This window comes from Etheostoma cragini, chromosome 11 (genome assembly GCF_013103735.1).
Source record: "Etheostoma cragini isolate CJK2018 chromosome 11, CSU_Ecrag_1.0, whole genome shotgun sequence".
Taxonomy (NCBI): Eukaryota; Metazoa; Chordata; class Actinopteri; order Perciformes; family Percidae; genus Etheostoma; species Etheostoma cragini.
This window is the reverse complement of record NC_048417.1, coordinates 3,764,782-3,785,104: the sequence shown is the minus strand read 5'-3', so window position 1 is coordinate 3,785,104 and position 20,323 is coordinate 3,764,782. Positions and strand designations below refer to the sequence as shown.

General features: G+C 44.1%; 1 protein-coding gene across 5 annotated transcripts in view; it reads right to left on the bottom strand.

Annotated features, from left to right (window-relative positions):
* Positions 1 to 5,197: 5,197 nt before the first annotated feature.
* kdm6a (lysine (K)-specific demethylase 6A) overlaps positions 5,198 to 20,323 on the bottom strand; it is a 51,678-nt gene continuing 36,552 nt past the window's right edge. For 3 of the 5 annotated variants that reach the window (XM_034885818.1, XM_034885821.1, XM_034885823.1), the window contains 16 exons: positions 19,735 to 19,827; positions 19,569 to 19,646; positions 18,552 to 18,662; positions 17,587 to 17,973; positions 15,757 to 16,619; positions 13,714 to 13,843; positions 13,426 to 13,531; positions 11,348 to 11,553; positions 10,744 to 10,796; positions 10,575 to 10,649; positions 10,292 to 10,440; positions 8,895 to 9,009; positions 8,569 to 8,756; positions 7,414 to 7,555; positions 7,022 to 7,148; positions 5,198 to 6,552 (listed from right to left, as the gene is read on the bottom strand). In XM_034885818.1, coding sequence (XP_034741709.1) covers positions 6,313 to 6,552; positions 7,022 to 7,148; positions 7,414 to 7,555; positions 8,569 to 8,756; positions 8,895 to 9,009; positions 10,292 to 10,440; positions 10,575 to 10,649; positions 10,744 to 10,796; positions 11,348 to 11,553; positions 13,426 to 13,531; positions 13,714 to 13,843; positions 15,757 to 16,619; positions 17,587 to 17,973; positions 18,552 to 18,662; positions 19,569 to 19,646; positions 19,735 to 19,827 — 3,063 coding nt within the window. In that variant the 3' untranslated portion in view covers positions 5,198 to 6,312. The remainder of the gene's footprint in view (positions 6,553 to 7,021; positions 7,149 to 7,413; positions 7,556 to 8,568; positions 8,757 to 8,894; positions 9,010 to 10,291; positions 10,441 to 10,574; positions 10,650 to 10,743; positions 10,797 to 11,347; positions 11,554 to 13,425; positions 13,532 to 13,713; positions 13,844 to 15,756; positions 16,620 to 17,586; positions 17,974 to 18,551; positions 18,663 to 19,568; positions 19,647 to 19,734; positions 19,828 to 20,323) is intronic. The other 2 variants (XM_034885820.1, XM_034885819.1) reach the window with 2 other exon arrangements.

Here is a 20,323-nt window from a genome sequence, read left to right as displayed (position 1 = left end):
GGTCTAATGTTAGTGGTCTGCTGACCCACTGCTGTTGGGTCTAATGATAGTGGTCTGCTGACCCACTGCTGTTGGGTCGAATGTTAGTGGTCTGGGGACCCACTGCTGTTGGGTCTAATGTTAGGGGTCCGGGGACCCACTGCCACTGGGTCTAATGTTACTGGTCTGCTGACCCACCGCTGTTGGGTCCAATGTTAGCGGTCTGCTGACCCACTGCTGTTGGGTCTAATGTTAGTGGTCTGCTGACCCACTGCTGTTGGGTCTAATGTTAGTGCTCCGGGGACCCACTGCCACTGGGTCTAACGTTATGTGCCTCCTCACTTCCTGATACACAGAAAACATCTCTGATGTGGCCTTGCTATCATGTTATTTCTATGGTTGGACTAATTAAATGTTGACCTGATGATTGTGAACTTCCATGACCAGCTATCCAACATTTACTCAAAACCACACATGTAAACCTCATGGTAGAGATGAAATGAAAAGTCAGGAAATCACCAAAGGCATTGTGATACTATTCTCTGGAAAACATAAATGTCTGTGTGCAAAATGTCATAGCTATCCATCCAACAGTAGTTCAGATTATGAGTGATGACTGAATTCATGTTATCTCCAGTTTTACATCAGAACATGGGGATGGTGTCAGACTGAATTAAGCATGGCAGTTACACACGGGCCACACAAAGTCACAATGTGCAACAGTCTGATGAAGTCAGTAAAAACATTTGATTATCCATTCTTCAAATGGCTCGTTGCATTTATTTTTATCCACTCATCTGAGGAGGAAGGAACCGCTTTCTGTTCCTCTTTCACAAACCGACAGTTGACAAAGGTTCCTCTTTTCATCCCTGCTAAACCGAGGCATCATCAGGTCTTTTTTTAGGGGGCTGTAAAAAGAAGATGTGCAGCCTGCAGCGGATACAACAGCCCTGTTTGATAACCACATCAGATAACCTACAGGACTGAGGGGTAAAGAAACAGAAAACCTTTTTATTTGATTACAGACAGAAAAATCTGAAAAGCTTTGGATTGCACACAGCAACTTTGTTCTGATCATTATTCATGATGATGATAATTAAAATTCATTATTTTCTCTATGCTGGCGGACTTCATTCAGATAATAAAAGTTCCCCGCCGGAGACAGTCGACCGGATGCACCATGTGGGCCTTTAGTGGGGTAGTGTGTCTTTGTTATGGGAATCGGACTGTGGCGTGTTTGCAGTGGACTGTACAGTTCAGAATAATAGCAGTGTGTTTAAAAAAAAAAAATCCTTAGAATAGCTTTTTATTCTATGACATCAATGCATTGGGAACACTGCATATTTAATTCCAAATCATACAAGACCAAAATTGATCAAGTTTGTGTTCTACCTTTACAGAAAGTGAAGAAAAAGAAATAGGCTGTTCAAAAAATAGCAGTATTTTCATTTTTCTTTACACACTCAAACATTTAGTGTATGAACTGAGAAATGTCTCAAAGGTTTGCTTCACTTTGAATTACCGCATTAATATTTAGTTGCATAATCATTATCTCTGAGAACTGCTTCACATCTGTGTTGCATGGAGTCGACCGACTTCTGGCCCCTGGGAACAGGTTTCTACCAGCCCGGGACTGTTGAAATACATCCCACATCCTCTGCATTACTGGGTTTATAATGCCACCCCACAAGTTATCAATGGGACTGAGGTCCGGGGGTTGGGCTGGCCGCTCCACATCAATCTGGTTCATCTGGCACCAACACTTTTCTTGCTTACTGGTATGTGTTTTGGGTCATTGTCTTGTTAAAAGACCCGTTTCAAAGACATTTCCTCTTGAGCATAAGGCAACATGACCTCTTCAATAGCTTTGATGTATCGAAAGTGATCCATAATCCCTGGTATGTGATAAATAGGCCCAACACCACAGTATGAGAAACATCCCCATAACATGATGTCTGCATAACGCTGCTTCAATGTCTTCACAGTATACTGTACTTCAATTCAGTGCATCACAATTTTGATCTCATCAGTCGTCAGAATGTTGCCTCCTGTTAGCCTGTCTGTGTCCTTTGGCAAATTTCAACCTATTCAGTACATGTCTTTTTTTCAGCAATGGGACTCTGGGGGGGGGGGGGGGGGGCTTCTACCTGATATCTGTGCTTCACATAGCCTTCTTCTGATCGTAGCAGTACTCACAGGTAACTTTAAGTCTTCTCTGATTTTCTCGGTGTTTATCATTGGTTGAGCCTTTGCCATTTTGCCCTTTTCTTCCATCCATTTGAATGGTGGCAGACCGTTTTTCTCCACGTCCTTCAGGCTTTGGACGCCATTTCAAGCCACTTGAAATCATTTTGGCTGAGCAGCCTACAATTTTCTGCACTTCTTTATGTTTTCCCCTTTCCGATCAACTTTTCAGCCATTTTGCTGAGTATTTCAGTGTGAAATGCACTATAACCAGCATGCACATTTGCCTCCATCCTTCCTTAAATATGGGCCATAACTGACACAGAATCAATCACCTCACTAATAAACTCAACACTGCTATTATTTGGAACATGCCCCTTTCAATTATAGATTTAATCACACAGAAGGAGCAGCAGGCATGTCATGACTGTCGGTTTTCTATAACAAGACAACACTTACTAGTATTATTTGCCATGTAGAAATATCACTTCTACCAATAAATATGATTTATGAGGTTGGTGATGTTGGACTTCTATTATTTTGAACACAACTGTATATGGTGCAAATTCAGGGCACAATTTGCAGGTTAACAGGCTCCCCAAAAAAGATGACCATAAAAACCAGCGAGCCCCGAATGAGACTCTGGCTGTGCAGAGAAGACAAAGCTCCCATGCAAAAGCAGAAGGAATAACGTTGTTGCTCTTTGAATCTGTGGCTGTCTCAAAGTGAAACTATGTTCTTTTCCCATCGTTTTAACACTCGTGGACGTCCAATTTCACACACTGAATCACGGTGTTACAGCTATTATTAACTCCATACACCAACCGCGTGCTCAGTCGTTTTCTAAATCTCAAGTGGCTGGAACATGTTTGGATAACGTATCTTTCATCTGCGGCCTGCCATCTGCATTGTTCTCACTTGCTCAGTAGCCCAGAACTGTTCTTCTATTTGCTAATGGCTCAGATCCAAAAGAAGTACTTAGATTTTCTACCTTTTTGGGCCATATTCAAATACAAACTTGTATAGTAGTTATATAGTATAGGGGTTAGTTTCAGCGTGCTTCTGTTTACTAATTGAACATTTAAAGCTATACTCTGGCCGATATGGTACCAAGTTATCTCCATAACCGAGTGAAATAATTCATGTGAGAAACAGTTTGAATGGCGATCCGTTTGGCAAAGAGATTTGTTGGCAGCACGATGAAGACGAGAAGACCAACTGAGACGGACAACTGGCAGCCATGAACATGCCAATGTCTCCGTGTTCTTCACGCAGACGGAGAGTCACACACGTGATAATGCAGGTGAACATTAAGAGCTGCCTTGTGGCCTGGGGCATGCAAAACGCCACGTCGGACAAGTCAACATAACTACACCTGGTGGGACATCACTGTTTCTTTTCTTTTTTTAAGATAATTTTTTGGGGCTGTTATATCATCTAAGGAAGAACTTAATGTCCACAACAATTAATACAAACGGACAGGCATGAAATCTGTACAAGCTACGAAGCTACTTTCACATGTCTCTGGCTAGCAACAACTTCTTCGCTCTTTTCCTACACCTAGAGACAACGTCCTGTCAGCAAAACACACTCGGATTCAGAACTCAATGTAATAGCGCCTCCTTCTGGAACATCTCTTATTAGCAGCTAACTTCAGCTACAGGATAGGGAAAATAAACTATTAATCTTCTTAGAGAAGTAAATGCTATAGCTTACAGATAAGCATTCTTGTTACTCAATACTACAGATACCACAGGGGTGTTTCCCTTTGTTGTTGTGACAGTGGAGAGACAGGAAAAGTGGGAGAGAGACGGGGGGGGGGGGGGGGGGTGACACGCAGCAAAGGGCCACAGTACCAATGGCCTCCGCTACATGGGGCGCCCGCTCCTACTGGGTGAGCTAAAGGTCGCCCCGCATCGTTGTATCATGATCATTTGATTTAAATGTGCCGTTGGCTAACCTTACAGTTTTGAAGCTTTTTGACCTTATTTCTTTAAAGGCTTTTTAGGCTTTGACATTTTCTCTGAGGTTTGACCTTTGAATTCAGGCAAGTTGATTTTTTTAGGGAGGAAAACCTCAGCGTTGAACACTGTGATGGTACTCATCATTAGAAAGAGATCCCCAACTGCAAGATGGCTGAAAAGCAAAGTCAAAAGGTTTGTTTTTGATCCAGTTGTGTATCAAAAAAATATTCCGGGAAGCTCAAATGTAACGGACACCTTCCTAAAAGGTTTCCAATCAGCCAATTTTAGTTTTGTAAAGCTTAATAATTATTGCTGCATGAGTTTGGCCCCAGGGTTTCTCTCTTCTTAAACACTGCATCTACACTTTGAGCGCCAGAAATAAACACATCCAAGGAGTAAAAGGTACAAAAGTTAAGGTGCAATATCAGGAGAAACTGTTTTAGGACAAATCCAAGAGGAAAAGTTAGGTCAAACATACATTTTTCTCCCAGATTTGAAGGTTTTACTTCTCCGTACTTGTGCAAGTTAAAAGGAGGAGGGCGGCTTCACAACCGCTGTGTGTTCTGGGAGAGGATGTTGACTTGGTGGAGGACTACAAGTTGTTGATGAGGCCTTCAAGTACCCGGCATCCACATCGTTTGTGTGTCGGTATGTATGTGAGTGTGTATGTCAGTGTGTGCATGTGTGTGTATTTCACAGCCAAGGATTTAGACGTCACAAAAACCAAAATATTTAAAGCAATTATCGGTACATGCAAAAAGGGAAGGACGTTTAATTTATTGAAACTTGCGACGACGTAATTTAAAACATGAATATATTGTTAAATTTAAATCATTTTCAATTTAAATAAAAACTCTATAAAAGAGCCTTTCTTTGATGCCATTTTTCAGTTTTTCAAGAATCTGTTTAGGGATCAGAATAATTCAAACGATTGCCAAACGTAAATCAACCGTATTCGGGACCATGTTGGAAATGAGTGTTTTTATTTCATCATGTTGTCCTTTGGATGTTGGTTTCTGTATATCTGATAAACCATGAAGGGAAAAATCAACCAATCAAAAACATCTCTGTACAATGCTTACTGAGCAGTTTATTTATATAGAAAACGTATGAGGGACCGTGCTTTAAAAATCACAAGGCTCCTTCAAATTTAATGGCAGGTACTCTGGGAAAAAAATTACAGCATTCCATCAACAAATATCTTCAAGCAATAAATATGCATTTTATAAATAGTGTAAATTTACATCAAAATAAAAAAAACAACACAAATTAAACTTCACTCTTTTGTCTATGTGCAACCCTTTTCTTCTGCGACTCTCTTGGATGTTTGTCTACAAATTATGTCCTCGGCAACAAAACGCCATCAAAGACTCATCATAGTTCCAGCAAAATTAAATTAACTGATTAAAAAAAAAGGGGGTGGGGGGGGGGGGGGGGGGGGGGGTGTTGCAAAGAATGTGTCACTCAACCTTTCACATTACAAAACTGTATTTTTTTCATTTTAATCTGGTTTTACTGACCAAGGAGTCTATCTAACATACAAAAAGACCAGCTATGCTAATGACTCTTCTTGGGGGTGTGTGTGTGTGGGGGGGGGGGGGGAAGAAGGACAAAGCTCTCATGTCAACTCACAAATAGCATACAAAAAAAATCAAAATAAACGGAGAAAAACAATAGAAAACTATCAAGTCAGTAGTCTTTGTGTGACCGTGTTGCCAGTTAAAACAGAATATGTACAAAACTTGAATTCATCACTTTATGTAGGATGTTTGTGTTATCTTCTAGCGAAGTCCAGCTGGGCCAGCAGTAAAACAGTCTGGTCATGATGACAGGCGGCGCTGCCCTCCCCTCTAACAGTCCCCCGGGGAAGGGGGGGGGGGGGGGGACACACCACTCGGGGCAGGTTGCATAGACACACAGCTTTCACGCAGCTGCCTTAGGGGATAGCTACAGAGTGCCGTTTTTGAGGGACTGCCGGCTTACTTCCTGAATATCAGAAAAGAACAAAAAAAAAAAAAAAAGGATTCTGGAGAGTTCCCCCCCCCCCCACCCCCCGGATTTAAGTCCCTTGTTGTTGTTTTTCTAACTGTCCTCGGTACAACAGAGTTACCGTCAAGAGGAGGAAGGCAGCGGACTGGCCTGCAGACAAGATACAGGGAAGAACACACTGAGCTCTCTGACACCATCACAGGTCTCCTCTGTGTTTAAACGGATCTGCTCGGGTCTGAACGGGACCGGTACAGCCGTTACTTACGAGTGTGAACTGGTCATAAACATGCATGAGGTCCTCGATCTTGTACTGCTCCAGCACCACAAAGTTGTCCAGGTTGGCGCTCCCCCGACGGGCGCAGTCCTGACAGTGCACCACGTACGTCTTCCTGTGGTTGCTCTCCGTGGTAACAAACAGCAGGTCGAACACCTCCACCTGGACCACAGGGCACATGGGAAAAAGGTTCAAGTGGCATTCACACACCCACAAATGAATGAATCCGCTTTGTTTATATAGCACCTTTTCTTCCTCCATAGTCGGACCCAAGTTACCCTGTCCTCTGAGACGGTCTCCATCTAGAAACTAAGCAGCGCGGTGGAGGGAACAACCCTAGTTGAGCTAAGAATAGTGGCCTGCTTTAGGTAGGCCAGAATGACGAGCTTAACAAAAGTCAACACGGCGAGAAACAAGAGCTTTTCAGCATCTTGCTGGCTGAGGAAAGGTCTCACCTTCGATATATCGCACCACTGATAAATGGACATTTTGGTCAACTAATTAAAACAGATGAGGACAAATGAGGACAGAATCTGAAAATGACACAGAGGTCTCTTATTGTTATTATGTCTCAACTGTCTACAAATGCAGCAGAAAGGATGCTGGAGAGGTTTAGGGTACGCGTGCTCACCTCACAGATACTGCAGTAATGTGCGGGCTCGCTCTGCGTCCTCCCGTGCCACACCAGGTCTTTCCCAGCAGCCAGCAGCAGCTCCCGCTGCATCTGGCACTGCTTCAGAGTCCGTAACAAACAGTACCTGACACACAGAAGCACACACGGGTTGGGTGGGTTCACACAAAGTTAGTAGCTGTTATATGAGAGAGAGAGAGAGAGAGAGAGAGAGAGAGAGAGAGAGAGAGAGAGAGAGAGAGAGAGAGAGAGAGAGAGAGAGAGAGAGAGATTGTTCTTGTGCTTTGGCAACACGGATGTATTTTTAGTCATGCCAATAAGGCGAAGTTAAATCGTAATTGAGAGAGAGAAAGAGATAGAGAGAGGGCGAGAAAGAGGGAGAGAGTCCTTACTTGATCATCTCAAAGAGCTTGTGGTCCGAGACTTTGATGTTCCTGGCCATGTTCCAGGAGAGGTGGATCATGGGAACGATGGATTTGACACTCTGCAGTTTGTTCCACTCATAGCGCTCCACCGCCAGCTTGTACTGATGTGCTGAGGACAGAAAACCCAGACGCACTCTCAATTTACAGCGTACAGCGCTGTGTGTGGACGACGTATCCAGATCCTGTACTCAGTAAAAGTACTAATAACACACTGTAAAAGCACTGTTACAAGTAAGAGTCCTCGATGGAAGAGGTTACTAAAGTATCATCACAAAAATGAACTTAAAGTATTAAAAGTAAGCAGCAGTTGTGCGTTTAATAGTCTTATCATTTCTGCTGGACGTGTAGGCTGTTATATCGTTAACTAGTTTAACTTCTAATAAAACAACTTATTTTATAATTTTGTGTTTTGTGTGCAGAAATCTGAATGTGTAAAGTAACTAAAGCCGTCAGATGAATGTAGTGGAGTAAAAAGTACACTAGTTTCGCTCTGAAATGTAGCGAAGTAGAAGTAGAGTGCCGTGAAAAGATTCAAGTACCTCGACATTTGTATTTAAGTACAGTACTGGAGTAGTTGTACTTAGTTACATTCCACCACTGGTGTTTGTCCAGCTGAGGTTTACAAAGCCTGCAGGATCTCTGTCACATTCACAGCCCCCCCTTACTTATGCATCAGTTATGTTGTACATATATTATTTATGTTTCCATTCATATAAATGTTTTCATGTATGCAACCGTTCACCAGGGCAATTCCACATAAGTTTAACTTGAATAGTGGCAATAAACCCTTTTCTTTTTTCCCTTTTCTAAGATTATTTTTTGGGCATTTATTTTTCACAGGACAGCTGAAGACATGAAAGGGGAGAGAGAGAGACACGGGGGAAGGACATGCAACAAAGGCCTGCAGGCCGGAGTCGAACCCCGACCAGCTGCGTTAGGGGTAAACCTCTATATAAGGGCGCCCGCTCTACCAACTGAGCTATCTGGGCGCCCAATACACCCTTTCCTGATTCTGTACCGGCATGTGCTGACAGGTCATATCTGCCGGTGGCTCTGCTTCATCTCAGCATGAGCATGACCCTCCCTGAGCACAGTCATGTCTAAATAACTCCCTTTTCTCACCTGTGAGGGGCCCGACATTCCACGCAATGTTGTTGCACCAGCCGATGGCCTGCACCCAGTGGATGGTGCCTGTGTTGAGCCACACTAGGTCCCCGGGACGCTGGATGAACCGGTAAACGGGCACGTTGGTCTCGTACAGGTCCTCCAGGTTGGGCCACCAAGAGCCCATCAGGAAGTTGATGTTGTTCCTGTGAGAGGAGGTGAATTAAGTCATCAGCATTGGTAACGACAAGGCTGATCTTTTACCGGAATTGTTATCATTTTTACATCCCTAGTGTCATCTATTAGCATATAAGAAACTCAAGCTGTTATTTGCGGTGACGTACATTTCACAGAAGTCGTTGATGACGCCCCAGTACGTTTCCGGCACGGCGAACCACTCGCAGTCCCCGGGACCGATGTTGATGTTGACTGAACAGAAATTGTTGTTCTCTTGGTGACCTACAAAAAGGAAAAAAAGGATGTGATTACTGACAAAGTGAGAGAAATACACTCAGCAGTACTTTAAAAAAAAATAAAAAAATAAACAGCGACCGGAAAATCAACAAGTAACAGTAAGTATCAGTAGGAGTCTCGCTTTGCCAGACCTTCCTCCGGTTAGTCCACATAGTAGTCTGGGATGGGGGTGTAAAGTGCTCTGGTTTATTGGCATTTCTTTAAACCAATCACAATCGTGTTGGGCGGCGCTAAGCGCCGGACGGAGCCATATTGCCTCCGCAAAATAGCTTCTGGAAGGAACTGGTTTCGGTGGAACATTTAGGTTCAAAAGGTTGTTTTAGTTGTGCAACAGAAAAACCGACGACTCATTTCCATATCCCAAGTGAAGGAGTTCAAGTACCTTTGGGTCTCGTTTGCGAGTGAGGGGAGAGTGGAGCAGGAGATTGGTCGGAGAATCGGTGCGGAAGGCGCGGTATTAAACTCAATTTATCGCACCCTTGCGAGAAAAGGGGAGAGCTGAGCCAGAAGGAAAAGCTCTCGATCTACCAGTCAGTGTTCGTTCCTACCCTCAGCTATGGTCATGAAGGCTGGGTCAGGATCGAAAGAACGAGATCCAGGGTACAAGCGGACGAAATGGGTTTCCTCAGGAGGGGGGCTGGCGTCTCCCTTAGAGATCGGGTGAGAAGCTCAGTCATCTGAGAGGAGCTCGGAGTAGAGCCGCTGCTCCTTCGCGTCAAAAGGAGCCAGTTGAGGTGGTTCTGGCATCTGGTGAGGATGCCTCCTGGGGGGGCCCTTAGGGAGGTGTTCCACCACATCCAGCTGGGAGAGAAGACATTGGGGAAGACCCAGGACTAGGTGGAGGTATTATATCTCCAACCTGGCCTGGCAACGCCTCAGTATCCCCCAGTTGGAGCTGTGGCACGGGAAGGGAAGTCTGGGGTCCCCTTGTGGAGCTGCTGCACCCGCAACCCAATACCGGATGAGCCGAAAACAATGGGTGGATGCAACAAAAACAAACTCAGGTGTGACAGATAGTCTTGCTAGCGGTCTGGATTTACCCTACATAGAGCTAAGGACCAGGTAACCATAGTCCTCAGAAATCCAGAGGAAGGGGACGGACATCCGGACGAAATGAGGGACATGAGCAACGGAGCAATCCCTGATGTGAAACGTTGATATGGACTACAACAGTAGCAACTAATTGCTTATAGTCTGTCGCAGCATCGATGCAGAATCGCCACATCTCAGTGCATGGCTGAAACGATTTATTTTAAACATCCCTAACCTGGTGTCCGGCTGCCTGGCACCTTCATGTAGAGCTGGACCGTGTTCATGCCCAGGATGGTGTGTCCTACGTGGCTTAGCAGGTTGCCGGCTGACACCACACGAGCAAACGCCGGCAGTTTGGACAACTCCTGAAGCTGCTGTTTCCACCTGGAGAGGGGGCAACGTTTACAGGTCAGTGTGCAACAGGTATTCCCTTTCCTACAACTAAAAAGATGTAAAGCCTTTAAAGGAGAAGACGTGTGAAGGGAAATGTTGTCATTTATATTCCAAAGTTTACTCACTTCTTTTCATCAGAGAGGTCGATGTTTGTGCCAAACTTCAGGTGTTTGAAAGACCCTTTCCTTCGCCGCATTGCACTAATAGAACATCAGTTTCATTGAGTTAGTAGCTGGGGGCGGGGGGGAAGACAGAATTTGAATGTTGGGAGACAGAAAGGAATAGAAAACTCACCTGTCTGAGGAACCTGCTTCTGCTTCCACATCCTTCTTCTTCTCATTCTCCTCCTACCACAAATACAAAAGCATTGAACGCATTAGAAACTTCTGGCATCCAGTCAGTACGGTTAATCTTAATATTCACAACAACGATGGCTGGTAATATATATTAATCAAAGTTAAATGGTATATAAATGAATTACATGTTACAAATTAATTACAAATTGAACACAATTTATCTTTGATAACCTGTTTGTGAGGTTCAATGTCACAATGAGAGATGACAGAAATGCGTTGGGTATCTTTTTTCAGTGAAGATATATTAAAGCTAGTAAACGGAAATGAGAATTGATTTTTATTTACTTGTGGAAATGTAGTTTCAGTTTTCTTGAAGTTTTCATTACGGTTTACATAAAATATTTTTCACTGTTTATTTTGTGTTCGTTATTTTAATAACCCTGGAGATCATTCTTAGAGCACCCATTGTTTGTGTGTGTGTGTGTGTTTCTCTAGTGTGTGTGTGTGCACACGCATGTGTATGAATGTTTGTGTAAATGTGTGCGTAGGGTGTGTATGTGTGTGTGTGTGAGTGAGTGAGTGCGTTTTCCTCTCCCACGGACCCGCAGTGACTCCTGGAAGGACGAGGCCTGGTACTGGGCGTATTTGATGACGGTGGTGTGGGAGCGACTGCTCTCGCAACGCCACATCTTCCTGCTGCCGCTCGGGTCCCAGTTCTCGTCGGTGGGCTGAGCCAGCTGGGTCCGCACCTCCACCAGATGGTCCGGGTTGGCCTCCACCAACGTCTTCGTGGAGAACAGGCCCAGATCTGAGAGCAGACATAGATATAGAAAACAGAGATGAGATCAAGGAGGAGGAGAGCGGTTAGAGGCAGGTTCAGTGTTATTTTCACACACAAACAATACCTACAAGAGGAAAAAGAGATTTCATTTTCAATAATTTTCTTTCAAACAATCAAGACTATGGAATTGAGGCAAAACGAAAGGAATTCAAAAAAGTTCAAAACAGAAAAGTAACAAAGTAAAGGGGGAATTTGACAGTACGAGATGTTTGCACTGTTGTATTTTTACTTCAATAAATGCAACATCTTTGCAAAAGTAAGAGTAATTGGGTTAAATAATCATAATTTCAACAATGACCAAATTAAATTGTGATCACACACACATAATGGAGCAGCCCTATCATCTATACAACATGTTTGCCTATGTTGTTATTCTTGTTTAGATTATTTATTGGGGCATTTTAGGCCTTTATTTGATAGGACAGGTGAAGTCATGAATGAGGAGAGAGAATGGGGGTGGGGGTGGGGGGGGTGTCGATGAGTACACCTCTATATTTGGGCGTGCTCTACCAGGTGAGCCACCCAGGCATCCACTCATTATTTCATTCTGACTGAGGGAGAACAAGATGAGAAACTAAGATTAGAAACTCCAACTAAGAGGAGGTTTGTAGGCTATGTGGTTCTGTGTTTATCTTGTCTTGTTGTATCTTTGGCTACATAACTTCTTGATAAATAAGCAGGCATCAATCTGCCAGATGACAGAGTTACATAATAGAGTCACGGTAACAGCAGAGCAGATGTTTGTCAATTCTTGGCAAAGCCAACTAGTTTTCTGTTCAGCAGTCACGTGCAGTAACCCTTTCCACGTGCAGGTGGTGCTGTTGTCATACGTGTCAGATTCATCCACACACTCCCGTCCACGATGACAGAGACACACCCACAAAGCCACGTGAGACCGGAGAAGACAGAAAACATCCAGCAGCACGTACTCACAGCTGCTGTCCCCATCACATGTAACAGTGAATAACAGTTGAATCAAACGGATTCAGATGATTAGAAACACAAACACGCCGTCTGCGGTGTAGGGCTGCCCCCTCTAAGTTTATAAATCTTTTTTTTTTTTCATTTTTCAGGAAAAGAAATGAAATATCACCATACTTTTTTTGGCTAAATACATCGCTGATGATATTCCAGGGTTGACTATTGGTGCTTTAACAAAATATTAACACAATGGTAGGACATAATCATTAGTACCATGGATATGATAACTTAATGGGTAAAGGCAAATAATAAAAACAGTCTGATAAGTTGAGAAAATGACATCACTTTAATGTAATGCAACCTGTCCATGAGTTGGCTAATCAGTCATAACGCAATATATCTGTATTATATCGATATATGAGGCTAGATATCGTCTTTAATTTGGGATATTGTAATATGGCATAAGTGCTGTCTTTTCCTGGTTTTAAAGGCTGCCTTACAGTAAAGTGAGTAACTTTCTGAAATTACCAGACAGTTGTAGCTGTTCTATTATTTGACTTTACCCACTTAGTAATTATATCCACATTACTAAATATTTTGTTAAAAGCATTAGTAGTCAACCCTACAATATTGCCGCAAAATCGACATTGATATTTGGTGAAAGATATTGTGAGGTATGATTTTCTCCATATTGTCGAGCTCTAATTTCTCTAGAGGATTAATTATTGTTTGAGTCTTTCATGCTAAACAAAATATGGAAGAATCAGCTAAACTGTGGTAAAAACAAGAATTGAAGTTGTGTTTTTTAGCATGATTTTTTTGTGGAGAGACTTGTTTTTTGTTTTGAGGACGGCCATACTGAGGTTCACTTCAGCAAAGCGGAGTGCATGTTGTGTTGCGTCAGTCCCAGCCTCGTACCTAGTTTGAGTGCTCCAGCCAGCCCTCTGATGACGGTGACCGGGTTGGCAGGGTTGGTGCAGAACTGGTGGAGAGGAGGGAAGAAGGCGTCCCTCTTGTTTTCTAGCTGCATGTCAGAGAAGAGAAACGGGACCGGTCAGTAAACATGGACCGACTCCACACTTATCGGGAGAATCAACACATTAAGTACTAAAGTGTTTGCTGCTGAAGCCAAGATACTGTTTTGCTAACATTGCACAAATCATCATCATGAATACTTGTCCTTCTATGGCGTGTGGCTGCACTCACATAAATACTGGGTGTTGGGGGATTGAGTTTGTCCTTTGGCAGTGGAGGAGAGGGCGGGCGGGGGGGCCGTGGCGGGGGACACTTGTCCAGGAGGATGCTGCTCGTGGACAGGCCGTTCTTCCCCAGGTTCCTGCAGCCAGAGCGAAAGAGAAAGGGACATCAGACAGTTAGCTTAAAGTCTGCAGCTAAAGAATCTGCAGTAGCTGTGAGAGGAAGATGTTCCCATGCCATAACCAGTACGGGAGGCTTCAGAAAGTACTGGAGTCTATGCACCAATCTGATACCAATATAATCAGAAGTCTCAAACTAGACCGTAAACTAGGGCTGTTCGATTAATCGCAGTTACAAAGATCACAACAATGCGATCAAGAAAACTTTTTTGTTTTGTTTATGTTTTTAAAGTTAGCCCTCGTTTTTGTAAACAAGTCAAATTTGACCCGTTAACAAAAACCTTTGTAAACGGTTCAAATTTGACCCGTTTACAAAAACGTTCTATATCAGTACTATGACAAAAGAACGTTGAAAAAAGTGATAAGTATTTTTTAACAAAGCCCCGCTGGAGTCAGCTGAGGAAAAAAAACTAAACTCTGAAAAATCCGTGCTCTTGGTTTAATAGACGTGAGCGAAGTTAGAAAGATATTCACAGATTTGAACTTCTGGGATCACTTACTCTGTAGCAAAATTATATTAAATCACAAATGACTGATCTTTTTGAACATAGTAAGGTAAACAATGATCTATAGCAGCAGCCAGCGGTGTTTAGGGATGTCTATAAATCTTTATAGACATCCCTACAGTTTGTTAAACCAAGGGAACAGATTTTTAATCTGTGCGCACGGTTTATTCTAAATGAGGAAGAAAAAAAACAAGAAAAAAAAACCAGTTCAAACGGGTGAAGTATGAAGGGAAATTGAAACGAAAGATAAATGCAACATCTTTCCAAAAGTTAATGACTAGTCGTGGTAAATAATGGCGATTAAAATGTTGACCAAAATAAATCAGGATTATGATTTTCTTTTCCTATCTGAGGTTAGCATGTCCAGTTTCTCCAGCAGTTTCTCCATACTTCTGTGATCCTTGTTGCAAGGTGGGAGATGCTATGGATGTCAGTTACAACTAGGAGGCTGACGTGAACCCTCCTTTTCCACATAATGATGGTCTAAATAATATGATGAGAGGGTCCTGCATGAGGACTGGCCTAAAACTACAGAGAAAGAGGCAAAAGTGACAAGACCAGTGACGGGTTTAGAGAATCTTACAATTTTTAATTTAGCTAGCTTTGTAAATGTGTAATTTTGCTAGCTAGCTAGGAGTTTAGTATCTTGCTCAGGGATACATTGGTTGATGTTTTGCAGTCTGAATCAAACCCATTCAGATCTCCCACCCCAAAGGCATGTGTCATATCCACTGCCCCATCACCATCATATCCACTCCCTGTTGGATTCAAAATCCAGCAGCCACACAGCAACTCACACCCACACATAAAAACAAAGATATCCTCCAAAGTAATCCAACACAACTTTAACACAGCATCTGGCTGGCTAAAAGTCAATAAATTGTCAAAATGTCGAAGTACAGCCAGGCATTTTAATTATCAACTTGAATGACTGGCAGAGGAGTTTCTGGACACTCCCCACAGCAACCGGCATGGGAGAAAAACATCTGGTTTATAGGCATTTATTTAAACCAATCACCAATTGTTATGGGTGGCACTAAGCACCGAACAGAGCAATGGCGCCTCTGCAAAATAACCTCATGAAGGAACTTGTTTTAGTGGAACGTGTAGTTGCAAAAGTAGTTTTAGTCGTGCAACAGAAAACTCAGATTGGACAGATAGTCTAGCTAGCTGTCTGGATTTACCCTGCAGAGATCTGAGGACCAGGTAACCATAGTCCTCAGAAATCTAACAGAGGTTAGAACGCCAACACAGAAAGAGGAAGGGGACCTGACATCCGGCCGAACATTAAGGACATCCAGCAGAAATTTCATCTGCACCAAAACAATCACGGAAATGAACAGACTAGATGAGGGACTACGTCCTACCTGCATGCTTTGAGCACCTCACTGGAGCTGGGGTAGATGGAGACCGAGGACCAGGGTGCTAGACCAGCGGGGACGCCGTGTCTCTGAGCTCCTCCAGAAGACTCGACCTTCAGTGGGCTCTGGGAGTCCTCGGGCCCCTTCCCATTGACTGTGGGCCCCTGGCTGTTAGTGGTGGACGGGCTGTTAAGGCAGGAGAGGCTGTTGTCGGCGTGAGGGTGTGCTGAGCGCGGCGAGGGAGTAGCAGCGGCTAAAAGCGGCGAGGAGGCCAGCGGCTGCTCCGACGTTGGCTTGGCGGCACCGTGGAGACGCGAGTGGACGTTGTTGATTTTCTCCAAGAAAGGCCCTCCGTGGTTACTGGAGTTATTGTTGTCGTCGTTACTGGTGGCATTGGCTTTTCCCTTTAGCAAGGCTGAGAGCTGAGGATTGTCCGAACTGAGCACGCCGGGGGCGGGAGAGCCGTCCGTCGCCCGCGGCTGGACGTGATTAGTCAGTCTCTGCGCGGGGGCGGTGCTTGGACTTAGGGGCGACCCTGCGGAATGCCTGACAGCGGCCTCCATACCTGATGGAAAAGTGGCGGCGCCGTTGCTGCCGGTGTTGCCCCCTGAAGGCGTGGCGTCTTTGGTGTGGACCCCTGAGGTAGTAGCGGTGTGGTGGGGGGAGGACAAGTGGTTGGGCGTGGTCTGGGGGGAGGTGGGGGACAGAGAGGATGCCGAGGAGGAGACAGTACAGGGCCCAGAGGAATGTCCGACCTGATTCAGAATGCCAGAGGAAGAGAACGAGGTCTGAGGGGAGGAGGACGAGGAAGAGAAAGGGGGTTCTCCATTGGGACCTGCCGAATGTGAACCTGGACCTTTTTGAAGCCCCTAGATAGAGAAGAAGAGCAAAAATACACAATTAAAAAATACCAACAATAATGAAAAGCAACTATATTACATTTTATCCTCAAATAACAGATTACAAAGCACTTGGGGTGCTACCATTTGAGTTTTAAAAGCGAAAATCAATCGGAATGAGTTTTTACAATCGAAATTGTAAAAACTCTTGATAGTCGATTCCCCGTGGATTTGTTTCTCTCTTCACCCGCCTGCTTGCGCACTTTCAAAGAACACAACAACAAACACAGATTATCTTACTGGCTGGTAGCATGCAGCTAAAGACACTGGGTAACGTTAGATTGGCAACAACCTGCAGCTTGACTGTTTCATACAACATGGCGACTGCCGAAGACGACGGAGAAAAAAAACTGAACTGGAAAACTCTCCTGCTGCCCTGAAACCACTGTGTGGCAACACGTTGCCTTCTCTGTGAGTGAGCTTTGGCAAAAAACATTAATGCTTTACAAACACCAGAGGAAGTAAGCGCTGTGACTAACATTACTCTTCTGATGTGGTTTAGGAGAGGGATATCATGTAGAAATACGCTGCATGACACCATTGTATTCATATAATAATCAATCCAGGCTAACGTGAATGACAGTGACTGCATGTTGCTTCCTCTAAATTTCAGGTTGTGGTCGACTAGCGGGGCCAGCTCGTTTGTTTGATAAATTGATCAGACCTGCATCTCACGCGCATTAGCATCAAACTCTGTGTATCCAAGAACAATTAAATCAGTGGAAATGACGTTAGATCAGACACAGACTTCTGTAGTAGATCATTGTTACGTTTCCAGCGTCGCGGCTCTGAACTGTAACTGGAATTGAATAGTGACCGTAAAATCCAAAGACAAATCGAATCACGGATTTGGAGAATCATGACACACCTACAAAACCCAGACATATGAGACAGACACAGAAAACCCTGGAAGACTTTCAAGGAACCAGTGGGATACCTGAGTGGTAGTGTTGCGTTGTTGGCTCTTCCATGTCTCGTCTGCATGACTGGGACTACTAGTAGTGCTGCTGGTGCTTGGGTGACTGGCGGCTGTGCAGTTGTGAGGTAGAGAGTTCTGCTGCGGGTAAGGCACGTTTCCGTTGCTCGCGCTGCCACCTCCCAGTCCCAGTGTGTGATTTTTGTCCAGGTGTCCCGGCAGCCCGGCTGAAGGACTTGAAGAACAGGATCCGTTGGCTGTGGGCTGGGGGACACAGGGGGGCCGAATGGCTGTGTGATTGAGGGGGGAGACGCGGGAGAGGCCTGCGTGGTGGTTAGAGGGCTCAGCCAAAGGACCGTTGGGAAGGCTGGGACGCGTCTGGCCACTCGCTGCTGCCTGCTGCCTCATCTGACACACAAACCAAACAGAAAAGCTGACGCTGTACAGTAACAAGACCTTTACGGAGCAGACACAACATTCGTAACACGTGTAGTCCTACATAGACCCAACAGTGTCCGTCCACTTTTTGAATGGCTCTGGTTCCGAAGGGATTTTCCCCGTTCAATATCTCCATTGGGGTTTCAGAAAATGCTTTTTAAAAAGCGTTTTAAGCCTGAAACCAAGCCAACCAGCTACAAGATGAATTGTGACCATGAAACATTGGATTGGGCGCAAAAAAAACATGCAAAAGTACAATAAATGTGTACATAAACACATCATAGACTTCAATGCTAGCAGCTCAAAAGCCACCGCTGGGGGGGGAAACATTTCAACGGTAACAGCGTGGGCCACCAATCAGAGAGTTTTTTTGTGTGTCTTCTACAGGAGTATAAACCTTCTTTTCACAATTGCGCAGCTCGTGGCCGGTCTACCTCGGATTGTTTAGACATTTCTTCTAATAATTAAAATCCTTATGGAGAAAATGAATGAATTACACCTTCGGAACCACACTGTTGAGCTATATAATCAAAGTTACATGTTTGTACCTGCTGCTGCTGATGCTGCTGCATGAGAGAGAACTGGTTCTCCAGCTGCTCCAGCATCTGCACCTGGGGGGGCTTGAGGTTTGCTCGGTTGGTCCGCAAGTGATCCAAATGCTGCATATTTAACAGGGTTGTATTAATTTATTTAGGGGTTAAGATGGCACGAATAAACAACAACATCCCTGGTTCAAGACCTGTTGCATCTCTCTCTGCCTCGTTCTTTGCACGCCCACCCGCAAAAACACAATTTAAAAGGTATCGTTACTATCAAACTGGGCTCACGATAACAGAGAAGACCTTGAAGGGATGCAAAATCTCCAGTGTCAGCCAATTAAAAAAAAATATATTTTGATGTATTGAGCGGGTTCACATTGGCTTTCTACGCTTTTAATAAAGTTTTTTTTTTACCTCTGGACCACAAGCCACAAAAACATATCTGATTTGGTAGGAATGTTTCTAGGGAGAGACGGATTTATCGGCCCTGGCCCGTTATCTGGCTGATTTTTGGCAGTTTGCAGATTATCTGTATCAGCGTTTTATTTGCCTGATAACCGATAAAGTTCATCAATTCAAAAGTGCGATACTTTGGCTTGTTTACAGCTCTGTGTCTGTTCCTCTGAGTCTGACCTAATGTCTGCATTTGATTATTATTACACTTGCTTTTAGTATGTATGTTTCTATTCTGTGGTGTGTGTTTCAGATTCTCCTCTTTTGGAATCGTTTTGAATCGGAAAATCTATCTATTTGAACCCAGCCCTTAAATCTATAGTGCTTAGTTTCTGTCGCCCCATGAGGAATTCTAAGTCATGACAACACAACTGTTGGTGTATCCACATGATACAGGCCTTCTGTGACTGTGCACGCCCCCCCCGCCCGCCGAGCTGACAGTCTTAATTAGCTTTGTAGCAAAGTCGTTTGGTAATGGCTTTCATAACGGCCGTTCATTAATATCAAATAGTGAAGCACTAAAGCTGTAACCAGTAATGTTATCCATAAAAAAAAAAAAAGACATTTTCCTACCTGAAGTTTCTGGGGCGTTAGGTACCAGCTGGGGATCTGCTGTTGATTGGAGCTGATTGCCCACGAGTCTGCAACGCCCTGTAAGTGAGACCAAAACAATGTGGACCATGGCTTCGAGCTCTCCCTTGTCCCGCGGTGTAGTACATGTTAATGTTGTAAGCTGTACCTTAGCTGGGCTGGCAGTGCGTTTCCTCTTGGCAGGACTGGCCTGTGGGTCTGTGTGATTGCTGGCCGACTGGCCCCCCTCCCCCTTACAGGCCTAGAAAGCCCGGCACAGAGACACAACTTGTGAGGAAACGCTGGACTCACAATAAAAACCAAAGCTTCTTCCAAGTTCTCCAGTTCAAATAAACTACAGCTCACAGCGAGCCTGTTTCAAAAAGGAGACAAACAGCTACAAATCCAAACTTTTTTGCACAATGATACCTGATGATCAACTTCATACAACAATTACATGCACAACAATTTGTGCATTTAAATACTGCATGCATGACAATACTCTGATTAAGAAAAAGGGTTTGTGTTATATCGCCTTAATACAAGAGATCAATTAAGGCCATAATCAGAGTGCTCATGCTGTGATTTACATGTGGGTTAATGCAACATACATTGCATTAGTGGAGGGTTGTTTGGACATGCAGACCATGTTTTTTATGTTTTGGTTTCTCACAAGTCCATTTACACATTCTCAAAACTCAAAGATGGGTTGCAACATCCAAAATGTTTACATTCACATTTACTCAATCACAGCTGGA